The sequence below is a fragment of the Oculina patagonica genome, chromosome 7 (genome assembly GCF_052425735.1).
Source record: "Oculina patagonica isolate OP01 chromosome 7, crgOcupat, whole genome shotgun sequence".
Taxonomy (NCBI): domain Eukaryota; kingdom Metazoa; phylum Cnidaria; class Anthozoa; order Scleractinia; family Oculinidae; genus Oculina; species Oculina patagonica.
In genome coordinates, this window is record NC_135764.1 from 13,126,157 (window position 1) to 13,140,179 (window position 14,023).

Genomic DNA, 14,023 nt, shown 5'->3' on the forward strand with positions numbered 1-14,023 from the left:
CTAGGATGTGATAATATATACTACTTATTAACCGAGAGTGAGGTCATTACAGGGGAATCTCAGACCGAGGCCTTGATGTATTGACTGAGCGACAGCGAGGTCAATACATCAAGGTCGAGGTCTGAGATTCCCCTGTAATGACCGAACGGACGAGGTTAATAAGTTATTTATTATATGGCCTTTAAGCACTATTCAAAAAGAGTGTAATCAAGGGAAAAAACACTGGAGGTAAAACTCGCTCTCGCTCTCTGTGGCTCTCTTCGTCGCTCATACTAAAGAAGTATCGGTATGCTTATATTTTTCTTTCAGTTATTGAAAAGCTAGTTATATTTTGTCACCAGTTTTTGTTGTTTTTGCCCCCTCGCTAGGAGCTTTTACTCACAACTCCAAAAACCGTCGAGCCGAGAAAAATTTTCATAATGCCCGGTCATTACAAGAAAATAATGCCCGCTCAACAGCCAATCAGAGCGCGCGTACTATTGTAGCCATATAATAAATTAGTATATTCAGATTCTAAATAAACAGTAATAGCACGCACAGAATCTGATTGCGTGTTAATATATATTAAACTTAACACGCAATCAGATTCTGTGCGTGCTAAACTGTTTATTTAAAATCTTAATATGCAAATATATTATCACACCATTGAAAACTATATAAGCCTGAACTCCGTATTATAATTTTAACTTGATAATGATGACATGGCGTCATCGAAACGTCATTCTATTTTCCTATCGCTTATTTTTCTTCTCAAATGTTTCACAAAACATTTTGTTATTCGAAAAACTATCTCCTCCCAAAAAATCACCCAACAATTCACAAAACACCGTAAAATATAGATTTGTACATGAAGAGAGTTTTTGGATTGCTTGAAACGCTATAAAAACTTTGTATAGTTCGTAGGCGCAGAATGAGACCTACGGGCCTCAAGACTCAGTCAGGAGAGCAGTAAATTATCGGGAAGGGGCAGGGTGTAAAGTGATACACAGCGGAGGGGGGGGGGGGCGTAACGTCTTAATTTTCGATGGAAAACAGGGGGTGGCAATTTTCCACGAAATCACACGTTTATTTTTCTTGTTGTGTAAAATGTTTGGGAGATAAAACAGAGGATATATCTTTAATTATTTAACTGTCATCAGACCTGTCCATATTCTGCCCCCTAGAACCTAGACCCCTGTCAAGCTTTGAAAATCGTCCCGAAGAAGAGCCTGGCGACGAGAATGCGCGCAGACGACCGCGCACCATTCAAGATAGCACACCGCTGCACAATATACGCACGCTCAACAACATGGCGGCCGAAGTAAAAGATAATAGCGACGTTACGGAAACAGAGGAAAAACCGCTTAACTCTTTGTTTGCTTCCTTTCAGGATTATTTATCAAATGACCAGGAAATAAGAGAGGTACGTTCTATGAGTTCTCGCCGCTTGTACGTTTTTGCAATTGATTTGTTAATCCACGTGGACTGTGTTGACTCTGTGTTGCACGCGCCTTGCAGTTGCTGCAGGTCTCTGACTGTCCCGCTGCAGGCCCAGGCAAAATATATTAATCTTTTAACCAAAACTTGACCTTCTAGGCAAGTAAGAAAATCAGCACTTCAGGGTATCAAATCTGTAGTGAGAGGTGGGCATCCTTTATCGGGGTCTTGTTCCCCCGACCACCCCCTGGACATGGGGCAGGGGAAGGGGACGAATTATTTTCCTTGTGAATTGTAATACAGTAAACACCCGCGTGTAAGAACCTAGTGGTTTAAGAACCTGCTGGCAGAAATTTGCCATTTTAATACCCCAAAATATAAGAACCTGTTTAGCCAAGCAATTTTCAGCAGGTTCTTATATGTAGGTTATAGAAAATTTTCATAAAAATTTTTAACAGAACATCCCAAACTGTATTTACAAATAAAGAAAAGACAGATTCACATAGACTGTAATTGTCTTCTTTGGACCTTGCTTGAGGCTTGAAGCAATACAGTTATGAATAAATGCTGCATAATGAAGGACCAAACCCATTTTTTTTCTTCTCATACAATCAAAAACTAGGGCTCTTCCTAAGAAATTAAGAACCTTATTAAGAACCTACTTAGCCTAAATTACCAATAACTACCCCCAAATACAAGAACCTATTTTGCCAAACTTAGAAAATTGTAGGTTCTTACACGCGGGTGTTTACTGTATCCATAGTGAACCACGAACCGTGATTTTCCAAAACGTTCTCTAAATTATTATAATTATTATTTTTTTTGTGAAGAATGATTTGCCAATGTTATTATTTTTCGAGAATTGTGAAAGGGCCGTTTTATTTTCCATGAAACATCCATCATCCATTTCCCCACCCCCCTTAGTACTACATCCATTGCACATAAATCTCTTTCTCTTCAAGTTATTCCTAAGTTCCCCTTGGAGCACATCAGTCCCACAATCTGTCAAAAATAAAGAAAGAAACCTGCTTGAATTACCGTATTTATTTGGCTGTAAACCGAGCGATTTTTTCACCAAATATTACTGAGAGCTGGTCAAAACTCGACAAAATTGGGGGTTCGGCTTATAGCCGAGTATTTCCGCCAAAAACATCCGATAGCAGTACAAAAGAGTTGAATTTGAAGGCTGTATAAGGCTAGCCATGTGATCATCAACAAACGAACATTAATTGAAAAATTGTGAGTGTGACAAATCGGTAAAAAACTGCAGATGGAATGAAGCAAATACAAGGGAAAGAGGTATCAGTCATGTCACACTGTTTTTCATCTTTTTGAATCAAGAAGAAACACTAATTGCTTGGGTACATTTGCACTACGAAGCCTGAGAGCAGCAACAATAAATGATGCAGCTCCCATGGAAAAATAATTACTTTCAAAAGCAAATGAAGTGAGATCACTACATTATTAGACACTTAATAATTATTTTGAAAAATGCAAAGGTTGGCACTCTGAAGAGCTTTCAATTTTTTTAATGCGCCTTATTTTTTCACCTGTGATCAGGTAAATTTTGCTCTGTTGAAAATCTTACCTACATCCCTGGAAAAGGAAGTTAGATTTGATACTAATAATGAAAGGAAAAAGATAAAACATGAAAAATCATTTGAAGAAAATGTGTGCAATTAAGTTTGTCTTGATAGAGACTAACAGGGCTTTACATGTAAATACTGATGCATGTGTGGTAAATTTTTCAGGGAATCAAGACAGTCATTCGTGACTTGGAACAATCTGCAAGAGAAGTCCTGGCTGTTTTACAAGCAGTACATCAATCTTCAAGTCCTGAAGGTACATGAAAGTCTCTTCTCAGTGTTTGGATATCCCGCTTAAACACTGTCGTTTGTGTTTGATGCATTACATTTAATTCTCCTTCCTGATAACCAAACATAATTCCTTGCAATGTTAAATATTTGTGAGAACTTAACAGTAAATCAACTAAAGACGATCTCCTAGTCAGGGCATCTAATACTAACATTGTACAACCCTCCAAGTTTATTTTTTCCCTTAGTGGCCATTTGGCCACCAACTACTCAAGTTTTGGTCGCCAGTGAAAAGTTTTAGTCACCAAATTAAGCTGATGCTTTCAATCATTCCTCTCAATTTGGTTCAAATTTAGTCGCCAGCTCCAAAATTTTAGTCGCCATGGCGACTAAATTGCTCTTAACTTGGAGGGTTGTAATAGGGTGCGGAAAAAATTACAAATTATATGGAAATTTTCAGGAAGATTATGTGGAGGAATGTGTTGATTATGCAGAGAAAATCCTGGATTATGCGAAAATTTTAAAAATTCATTAAAAATGATATTAATAATACGCAATGTTGTGATTATCCATAACTGACCTTAACTCACATCTTAACTTTTCACATAATTCATCAAAAATCGCATCAATTAAATTTGTACAAATTTGCTCGGTTAGAGAAAAGAAAAAAGAAATACACGCTTTAATTAAGTTTTAAAACAATTTAAACATTGTTTTTTTTTAAGATGCTTTACCTGTCAAAAACCTTGGAAACCCTCTGATATGTAGTTTCCAATCAAACAACACTACCCAGTACTTCGAGCAGGCATCTTCTTTTTTCAGTTTCCACTAAGCCATAAAAACATTCACACAAATAAATTTGCTTTCTGTCTTTGTTTTCTTGTTTTCATTTACAAGGCTGAATTCAGAATTTTTAAATCCTTCTATGAAGTCAAAAACATTGTTCGCTTGTTCGACACTGCATGTTAACACTTGCGCCTTAAATAACACAATCGGTGGTACCTTAATGCCCCGTTCATACATATATGGATTATGATGTCACCAAAAATTAACTTCAAAGCTCTAGTACAATGTCATTTATGAGAACTTGACAGACAATCTCTTCAGCACTGATGTTTGACTATGTATTTTGTATGTAAGGAGAAAGAAGTTTTTGATCATGATCACTCTGGCTTTCAGCTGTGAAGAAGATTTGTGCTAAAAGCAGACAAATGCTCGCTGTTGTCAAGTCACAGTATGCAAATCTTGTGGAGAAAATACCAGCTGGTCAATATTACAGGTCAGTAAGTACATTACCGGGTATATTTTTTCCTTGAGCATCACAGGGCTCCAGAATATCTAATGTGTTTCAATTTGGCCAAAACTCGATGTGCGTTTCTTGCCCTTGCCCCTTCAATTGTTAACAAATAATTTGGTGGAGAAAGGCACTCTAAGAGTAAAAGTATTCTGCCCAAGAACACAACAGAATAACACCAGCCAGGGTTTGGACTTGATCTTGAATCCAAGGTGGTGTTTGGACAACCTGTCAAAATACTGGCTCGGGGGGAGGGGGGACTCCAATGGACTAACATCCCAACAAGAGGTGTAGAGATCCTTTTAGTTACATGTAGTTGCCTCATGCTACAGAAAGGGGACTTACAGTGTAAGGACTCAGAAATCCTCTGACACTGATAAGACAGCTGTGTGTTTTAAATTCTTATGTTTTTTTATTGTAGATTTTGTGACCACTGGCGCTTTGTGAGTCAAAGGTTTGCCTTTCTTGGAGCATTTATTGTGTACCTGGAAAGTGATCGACTCATTACTAGAGCAGAGCTGGCAGAAATGCTTGGAGGTAATTAAGCTAACAGTAAGATGTGCATATTGTCAGATGCAATTGAATAATATTAATTTCCTTTGCAAATATGAAAACCTTACAAATTTTACCCTTGGTGAGGTACTCAGATTCATAGTGGGGGGGGGGGGGGGGGCAGTCCATCCAGAGTACATTCAAACTTCTATTAAGCACTCAACCTTAGGAAATAGCAAACTGAGCATTTAATAGAAGAAAAATAATGTAGCATTGCAAATAATTATTGAACTAGAATGCCAGAAGAATTGCATATTTACATCAATTTATACAATAATTAAAGACAGAAACTTCACGGACAGTTACTCAGAGTTTCACGCACGAAGCGATCATCAGACTGTGCCGTTAGATGCGGTGAAATACAATTTAAACTACGTTCATGGAGAGCGGTTGGAACGATCCTGTCTCTGATTGGCCGCGTAGTACTTGTTTTCGTGCCTGCACTTGGTAACAAGCTCAGATCTTTTGTTCAAGAGGGTAGATCTGTCAGCTGATAGTATGCAGAGCTTGTCCGTCAGACACAAATTACAGCGTGACGGGTTTCCCCTGTAAGCGCTTGCTCTCGTGACAATGGACCACTTTATCGAAAATTTGGTGTTGTTGTCTTTCAGGTCCCAAATGTACTTTGACAGCACAGTGTCGTGTGAATGCTTGCGATATTTGAAGGAAAGTTTATGGTTATTGAACCTAGTTTTGAAACTATGTTCAGTCATGCCGATGTAAACCTTTGTTTCGCCGGGTGTTGTAGCGACAGTGGCTTTGTAAACGACATTGTTGACAAGGCATCCACCATCAAGAGGGCATGAACGTAGTTTAAATTGTATTTCACCGCATCTAACGGCACAGTCTGATGATCGCTTCGTGCGTGAAACTCTGAGTAACTGTCCGTGAAGTTTCTGTCTTTAATTATTGTATTCCGCTCTGCATGTATTTGCATCGAGCACTTCTACGATTGTGTGAAACCTTTTACATTTTTCTTTGTTTACATCAATTTATATTGTTGCGAAAAACAGTAATAGAAAATAATAAGTAAAAGAGCAAGTCATTGCATGTTCAAGGAAGTGCATGCAGGTAAACAAAGGGAAGGTAATGAAGGCTGACCAGTTTGCTTTTCTTCCCTTTGTTCACCCACTTGTTCACATTTCTCCACAAACAGAGAACCTACAGACTGCACAATCTTCAGTAAGCTGACTCTTGATGTTTTATCTACATTTCTCTTTTGCAGTCCAAGTAGAGCGGTCATCTGATGGTTTCCATATTGACTTGGATGATTTTTTAACTGGACTTCTTCTTCTTGTAAATGAACTGGTAAGTTGCTTGAATCATGATACCTGACACTGCAACTAGGAGCTTTTAATAAGCAAACCACAATGGAAATAACAAAGAATAGGTAATCATGACAAACAAAATTAATTACTAAATTAATGATTTCCGGCTTGGACGTGCATTATGATATCTTCTATCGTATTTTTTATATATATTTTGGGTGGATGGATGGACGGATGGACTGACAAACGGACAAAGGAGGGACAGACTGTTGGGCGGACAAATGGACAAAGACCTTTACTTATAAATATTAAAAATCTGACACTTTGCTACTACAATACAGTAAAATTACAATATTACTTAATGCTGATTTAGTATTCTCAGAAATATTGAGAGCATAGTAAAACTACTACAATCCACATTTATTGAATTTCCAACCAAATCTTACAGTATATGTTTGACTGTTTGTTTTTTTTCAGTCACGGTTTGCAGTGAACAGTGTAACCTCAGCAGATTACGGTCGACCTTACAAAATAGCTGCATTTGTAGCTGAGCTAGACGCTGGCTTCAGACTGTTAAATCTTAAAAATGACTCTCTCAGAAAGAAGTTTGATGGCCTCAAATATGACCTCAAGAAAATTGAAGAAGTGGTTTACGATCTGACCATCAGAGGACTGAAACCAGCTGTGGAAGAGGCCAGTTAAAAGAGACAAATCAAAGCCTGTGGGGGTGAGGGAGAGGAGGGCCTGGATGAATGTGGCTCTGTGGACTGAGATGTTGATGTGGCCACAAACACAGCACTTACCACATAATATCTCTCAATGTGCTGTTGTATTACTGCTCTTGCTGATAAAAATGTCTACAGGAGACTTTACTACTGCAATCTTTCATCCAAATCAATCTGACTAGCTTAGGGAAGTGGTCACAACAAGCGTATCCAACGAGGACCCACCTTGTGTAGGGGTAGGGAGACTATGCAAGATACCACCTGTCTGATTAGCCAAATGGACAAAATTTATTGGCCTTAAAATTTGAGTTGAGACTTACATATTAGGTGTGCATGAAGGTTCCATTGCTGGAGAAATGGCACAAGCAGATTTGAATCTGTTCCTACTCCTGATAGAGTGGGGGCTATACAAACAAGACACCATCTTTTAAGGTGAGGAAGGGGGGTACACCTGTCTGTTTGCAGAGTTGTGGGTCCTATCTGAGTACAATAGTTTTGACCATTTCCCTTATACGTGGTTATTGCAGTGCAACCAAAAACACTGGGCATGGTTAATAGCCCATAATTTTATATCTTTACATAGTGGCTATCTTCTCTTAATCAGGCAGAATATTGACAACGTACATTGACCAAATGGACGGGAACAAATTCCCCATGTTAGTGGACTGAAATAAGAAACGTGTGTTTCCTTCATTCTTCGTTGTGTCTACAAGCATAAAACCAAAGCCATATCTGTTCATTAGCTGTAAGTAAAAATTTATTTTGTTGCGGATTCCACAAATTAACCAGTTTGTTACAGTGGAGTTCGACATCTTGTTGGGGCTTGCAAGGCTTACTTGGTTCTTGACAATTGACTGAAATTTCATTAGTTTGTGTTGGAACGGTTGCCTAGTAACACGTAACATTTTTATGTAGTGATCACTCCAGCTGTTATTTTATTGGATAATAAAAATTGACTTTTGGATTTCTTTCCTTCGATTTGTCTTAAAAAGTACTTCTCACTGGAAAGCAATAGCTTAAAGTTGCACAGGGAGTGTCACGGCAGCTGGGTATGTCATCAGTCTTGGAAAATTACTGTATGCTTCATACCATGAGAAGCATTGATTATAATAATGGCTGACTGATGTCATATGTAACAATTGAATGTCATGTAAGTAAACACCAATTCACTGTACTGTATCATGTGGACATGATTTGTCCTCCTTATCAAGAGGACAAGTTCGGGTGAGCCACTGTAATGTATGCCCAGTTTTCTGTCCTGTGAACCCCAGAGGAACAATTCACAATGTTTTGGAATGTTCGTTCTTACATTTTAGCGCCTTTGTGAATAAACTATTTGGACTTCACATGCACACTGGTTTTGAGTATGAAAAGAGGAAACAAAAGTGGCAGGGGAAAGTTTTTGTGCATTATGATTGAAATGCTCTGCTGGGACATGTCTCTTCCAAAGTATTTAGATGACGTTAAATGTGCTTCCCAACCCCAACCCCACCCCTCCCCCCTTACCAAAGCCTGATCAATTCAAAGGTCATCATACTACTAAGATAAACATTCCCTTGAGAAAACACCACATGCAAAATCGCCAGCAACTTACTTTTATAGCACTTTATTAGTACAAAAATAAGCAGTAATTACAGAAAGCTACAAGTAAAATTATTTAGAGCAGTTTTCAGTTGAGTATTGTAAAACCAAAACCAAAGTGATCACTCTGGCCAATCACAAAGGGCTCAGACCTCCGGGGGGGGGGGGGTACTCCGGCTTGTTGTAAATGACGGGGATAATCGAATGGAGGCAAAGTCAGGACCCAAAAGAATCCCTAAGTCTTCTGACATTACCCAAAAAAATCCCTGGACCAGAAATAACCCCCCCCCCCTCAAAAAAAAAAAAAAAAAAAAAAAAAAATCCCTTGTCAAATTGCCCCTAAATTGCCAGAAGGGGCAATAACATATTTCAAAGAGAATCATTAAAAAATTGAACTCTCGTGTTTGTTTATGCAACATACCATAGATACACCAAGGACGCACCAAAGAACTTTAGTTCGTTTTTAATACCCAAAGAAATCCCCTATTTAAATTAAGTCACCCAAAAAATACTTGCCAAATTTTCCAACCAAAAAAAAATCCAGAATCAGAATTGGTTTATGGCTTTTTCTTCTGATTGGTAAAGAAAGTGGTGCAAGATGTTTAAGCCAGTCACTTGGCGCAGCAAATGCAAAACCTAAACAACTGCGAGTTACTTTCAATGCTCAAGTGGAAACCGCTCTATAAAAAAACAGTTCTTACAATACACTTCATACATATAAGAGGTACCGGTAACTACAATTGGCTACAATTATTATAATAAAATAAGAGGTTATATTGCAAATAATTATGGTTTATTAACTGCCAATTAGGCAGAAATTATTATGCTGACATTATTATTAATTCCCGGCACGATTTCCTTACTTTTTTGTTTAATGAATAGTTAACTCAAGTTCAAAAGCTATACTGTCAAACAACACTGTAAATTGCTGATACATGTATAATATATGTATTCTCCTTCAAAATTATTAATAGAAAGTGACTTAATTTTTTTATACATTTATAATAGACTGGAATCATTGAGCACTATACCCCACTAGGGAGCCTGTTCAGAGGCTAGTATTCGTGCTTTTAACCCTTTAACCCCTTAGAGTGCCAATTGGCACATAGTGCCATAACTTGGTCACTCAATATTTGTCCAATTAAATTGAATTTTTGACACTACACTTGTCTTCCAAAGATCTGGATCTGCATGTTGAAAGCAATAAAATTGTAAATATTACTGAAACTTTTTTGAAAATAATTATAATGCAATAGAAATGTCAAGTTAGGGTGTTTACCACTTTCTACCAGCCCCTCACAGAGTCAAATTCACTTATCTAATCTGCTCAGTTTGTCTGCTGAGGGCTACTGCTAGTTTTATAAATTTATAATAGACTGGTATAATCATTAAGCACTATATCCCAGTATGGAGCCTGTTCACAGACTAGCAGTTGTGCTTTTAGGACACCATCAAAGTGAAAAATTATTTGCAAAACTTTTTCAAATTAATACATGAAATGTCATTTTACCATGACTGACCATTTTCTTTAAGTCATTCATTCAGAGAGTCTACCCATTAGCTAATCTGTTGACAATAACTGCTAGCAAGTTTAATGAATGTAATTTACAAATAACAGGGGGCTTACATCACAAAAGTGATATTTCTGCGAGGCCCCGTGAGAAAACAAACATTGATCATATATAAAAGCTATCAAGCGCTAAAAGCTAAAAAAGTTGTGATAATCATAAAAAGTGAACTAAATACGTTACAATAACGAATTATTTAAAAACATGATTTTTGATACACTGCTTGGGGGGGGGGGGTGCTTCTCAACTATATCTGGACAGAGCAGTTGATAAGGAATTGCTGAAGACAGCATTTGGTTGCAAGCGATATATCATGATTTTGGTGTGTTTTGAAAGGAAATAAAAGCGAATTTTATTTGGGGAACTTGGCTTTGTAAAAATTATCATGATTGTGTGTGAGAAGAGTTCCAGTCCCAAACTGCGTGTTAGGATTAAAATCCAAAAACGTCTAGGAAAGAAGGAATACTTCCGATTTTTCTTATTTGAATCAGAGATAACATAGCCTTCTTTATAATCAAACGCATGGAAAATTATTACCAGTTAGGCGTAAAAAGGAAAGGCTACTACATAGAAAATCCACAAAATTATGATTATTATGTCATAATGTTTATAACAATGCAAATTTCATAAATCCATGTGTGACATAAACATGCAGACGTTCTTTATCTGCTGGCGCTCACTGATTTTAATTTTAGATCTATATGCTATAACTTTTACAGCTGTGTTTTTTTTGTTTTGTTTTCCGGTCAAGTTACTTGTCAAATATTGCCACGATTTGAAAGTCTTAGAGGACTCTTGAATGCAACAGTACTAGTGAAAAATGTTTTTCTTTGTATGGTCTGGTTTACAAATAATTTATGATGGTTGAAAATCTTCCACAGCAGCAAATTGGTAGATAAGAAGACCCCCACCCCACACCTCCCCTTTCTTAAACGAGAAAATTATTTTGTCTTCAAGCGTCTTCACGGATTTTTATAATAGTCTATGCCTTTTTCATGTATTTAATATACTGAGACTCGAATATAATCAAGTGCAAACAACTCACACAGACTGTAACCATGAAGAGGAATACAGCTGGGAAACAGAGACATCTAACTTTATACCATTAGATCATGATAAAAAGGCATGTTCCTGTGCGCCTTACAATACACTTCAGTTAGCCATGAATAAAGGGTGTGATCAAAGGCAAAACCTTGGTTTCACTTGTTGCTATGACAATGTGCCATCGCAAAACTGTAAGTGATGAGTCAGTCACAAGTAAGGACTCTATTGTTTTTACAAATCAATAGTCATCTCCTCCCACCACAAGAATTAATTGCTACAATTTACCTTTAATAAATTCTTAGAGACTTGTCCACCAAACTTTCCTTTCCACATTCTGTAAATAACACGTCTTTATACAAAATGCTACTGCTATTGTGAAGCAATTAAGTGAAACATGCTGCCGAAAGGCACAAAAAATATGAAAGTTCTCAAAAATTTTCAAAACAGCATTTTTTAAGCTTAAATGATTTTGTATTATAAGGAGAAACTCATTTTTAGCTTAGTATTTTAGGATTTATGTATACACAACATCCATGCCATGTTTACATTGCTATTGTTATTTGTTTTACACTTATTATGTAAACAAGTGTCCACACTGAAACAGTTTTATGCTTCTTGTTTCATAACATCATTTTAAAATATTAGTTGTGGACCCCAGCATCATATTTTTCAAATAACGAGTACCTTTTTTTTATCCACACAAGTTACAGCAATGCGTCCCTCAGTAGTCACTGTTATCCCTTCTACGCCACCAATCCATTCTTCATAGATTTGAGTGCCCCGCACAAACTCGCCATCTTTGGTGTAAACTTCCACCTGCAGGAGATCTTTCCCTCGTTCTTTGGGTTTTATACCAGCGAGAACAACATGTCCACTTGCCCGGTGAAATGCAATTCTAGGAGACCAATAACTTCCTTGGAGTTTAAACTTGTTAAGATGGTCGCCATGTTCACTGAATATGTAAACACAGGAATCATACGTGTCCACTACCATAACACGGCCATCATTAGCAGCAGTGATATCAAGCGCACCCTTCAATTCTTCACCAAACGAGCCAACAAACTGACCATCAGTCTCATGCACATCAACCCCATCATCATACCTCAGTACCAGTACTTTGCCACTGTCGGTGACTGTCAGTCTGGCCCAGCGCCCTCCCCTCACAGGAAACTTGTGATGCAGGTCAGCGGTGTTGTTAAATTCGTAAACAACGTACTCATATCTCTCAGCTCCAGGCTTTTTCAATCTGGCCAAAACATAGATACTGTCATTCATGACTGTGGCTACATCAACAACATATAACTTTGTATCTACGTCATGTTTAGGGAGACTGAAAAGACTCATGAATGTTCCAGTACTGTCAAACACCTTTACGTTACCATCCTCATAGTCTCCTACAATGAATTGTCCGCTGGAGTTTGTAGCGATAGCATACGGGTTCTTCAGCTTGTGCTCCTCTTCACCCTCCTGACCAAATGACCATGGTGGTACACAACAGTGCTCCATGCCCTGTTTACGCAGAACTTCAGTCACTCTTTCGTCACGCAACGGATCAACTTTGTCTTCTCCGATATTAACAGCAGGCCAGATCCAGAGATGTGCGTCTTTACCGACTGTTTGCGTGACATCGTAGATAACACGATTCACGTGACAGACACTGGAAATGATATTCCTGCGTTCGTCTTTACCCAGCAAGCCCCTCACTGCCAGAATGCCTTTCTTGAGCTGAATATCAAAACTACTCTTAACCGCTTGCAAAGAGTTAAGTTCCTCAATACACACTCTACAAGGTTCTACTGCGTCCGCGGGATTGTCTACTTTCTCCAGAATTGTCGCCATTACTCGATATTGCATCGCCAGAATGCGGTCAGAAGTTTCTAGAGCTTCATTGTTAAAGGCTTCTGTTGCTTTTCTACGAGCGTCTTCGAATCTTTTCTTTGCGTCGTAAAGCTTCCTTGTAGCTGATTCATCCAAGTCAGTAAGATCGAACATTCGCACGCCTTTGACTACAGAAAATGCTTCAGCACAAGCCGCTTGCGTGGCTACCGCGCCGTACTCGCTTCTGGACCTCGCCTCCTCAAACACTGTATATAACAGTTCGATTCCTTCTCTAAAGAAACTGATGCTTGCTAGCAAATCTTTTCTTGACAATCCTTCCAACTTCTTCTTGATATCGTCGATTTCACGCACGATCAATCCACGAAATTTTTGATCTGTTACATCGCCATCTTTCAGCTTCTCCGCTGCCTTATCTCTGCCTTTATTCACAAGCGCTTTTAACACGGCTGTTACAATCGAAGACATATTCGTCAAGTAAAGAAGAACTCGAAAGCTGTTGCGTATTCAATACGAATGATCTTGTCGTGGCGTGTAGTCGCAATGAATGAGAAAACATTTCAGGAATCAGGAGTGAAGAAAAACAAAAAGAATATCAGATTTAAAGGTCAGCATTCTTCCCTATCGACCTGGAATGGACTTTCAGTATTTGCAAGTGAAATCCCATAGCTGATTTCTTTTCAATTAACTCGCTTTTTAAAATGATTTTTTTCGCAAACTAGATAAAAGTTTATTCATAATTATTTAATTCCACTATACTTGTACAAAACAAATGTGGGATACGTCCATGCTTTTTCAGCTCCAAATCTCAAACCGGAGCAGTTCAGTTTTTTTCGTAATTGGGGATGCGATTACTTGGCTGATTGGCTAATAACGGCTGCCGATTACAATTTCTTGCTTTTGACAAAAAGGGCTAGGTTTGTGT

The 14,023-nt window shown here is 38.1% G+C and overlaps 3 protein-coding genes across 3 annotated transcripts in view; 1 reads left to right on the forward strand and 2 right to left on the reverse strand.

Annotated features, from left to right (window-relative positions):
* Positions 1–1,276: 1,276 nt before the first annotated feature.
* On the forward strand, positions 1,277–8,033 carry LOC144661283 (translin-like). Its single transcript, XM_078521989.1, has 6 exons — positions 1,277–1,402; positions 3,168–3,258; positions 4,410–4,509; positions 4,946–5,061; positions 6,302–6,384; positions 6,822–8,033. The coding sequence occupies exons 1-6, from the start codon at positions 1,289–1,291 to the stop codon at positions 7,044–7,046; spliced, it is 729 nt and encodes a 242-aa protein (XP_078378115.1). The 5' UTR covers positions 1,277–1,288; the 3' UTR covers positions 7,047–8,033.
* A 1,495-nt stretch (positions 8,034–9,528) lies between these two features.
* Positions 9,529–14,023, reverse strand: part of LOC144661251 (uncharacterized) — a 107,779-nt gene continuing 103,284 nt past the window's right edge. The window contains exon 2 of the transcript XR_013572243.1: positions 9,529–9,999. The gene's annotated coding sequence lies outside the window, so the exon portion shown is untranslated. The remainder of the gene's footprint in view (positions 10,000–14,023) is intronic.
* LOC144661259 (uncharacterized) lies at positions 9,995–13,627 on the reverse strand. Its single transcript, XM_078521959.1, has one exon. The coding sequence runs from the start codon at positions 13,564–13,566 to the stop codon at positions 11,932–11,934; it is 1,635 nt and encodes a 544-aa protein (XP_078378085.1). The 5' UTR covers positions 13,567–13,627; the 3' UTR covers positions 9,995–11,931.

Bases quoted from the DNA above. Each gene is read 5' to 3' on its own strand.
- LOC144661283 (XM_078521989.1), top strand. From the start codon at position 1,289: ATGGCGGCCGAAGTAAAAGATAATAGCGACGTTACGGAAACAGAGGAA. The intron at 1,403-3,167 runs GTACGTTCTATG...TAAATTTTTCAG, and splicing joins ATGACCAGGAAATAAGAGAG to GGAATCAAGACAGTCATTCG. The intron at 3,259-4,409 runs GTACATGAAAGT...TCTGGCTTTCAG, and splicing joins TCAATCTTCAAGTCCTGAAG to CTGTGAAGAAGATTTGTGCT.
- LOC144661259 (XM_078521959.1), bottom strand. From the start codon at position 13,566: ATGTCTTCGATTGTAACAGCCGTGTTAAAAGCGCTTGTGAATAAAGGC.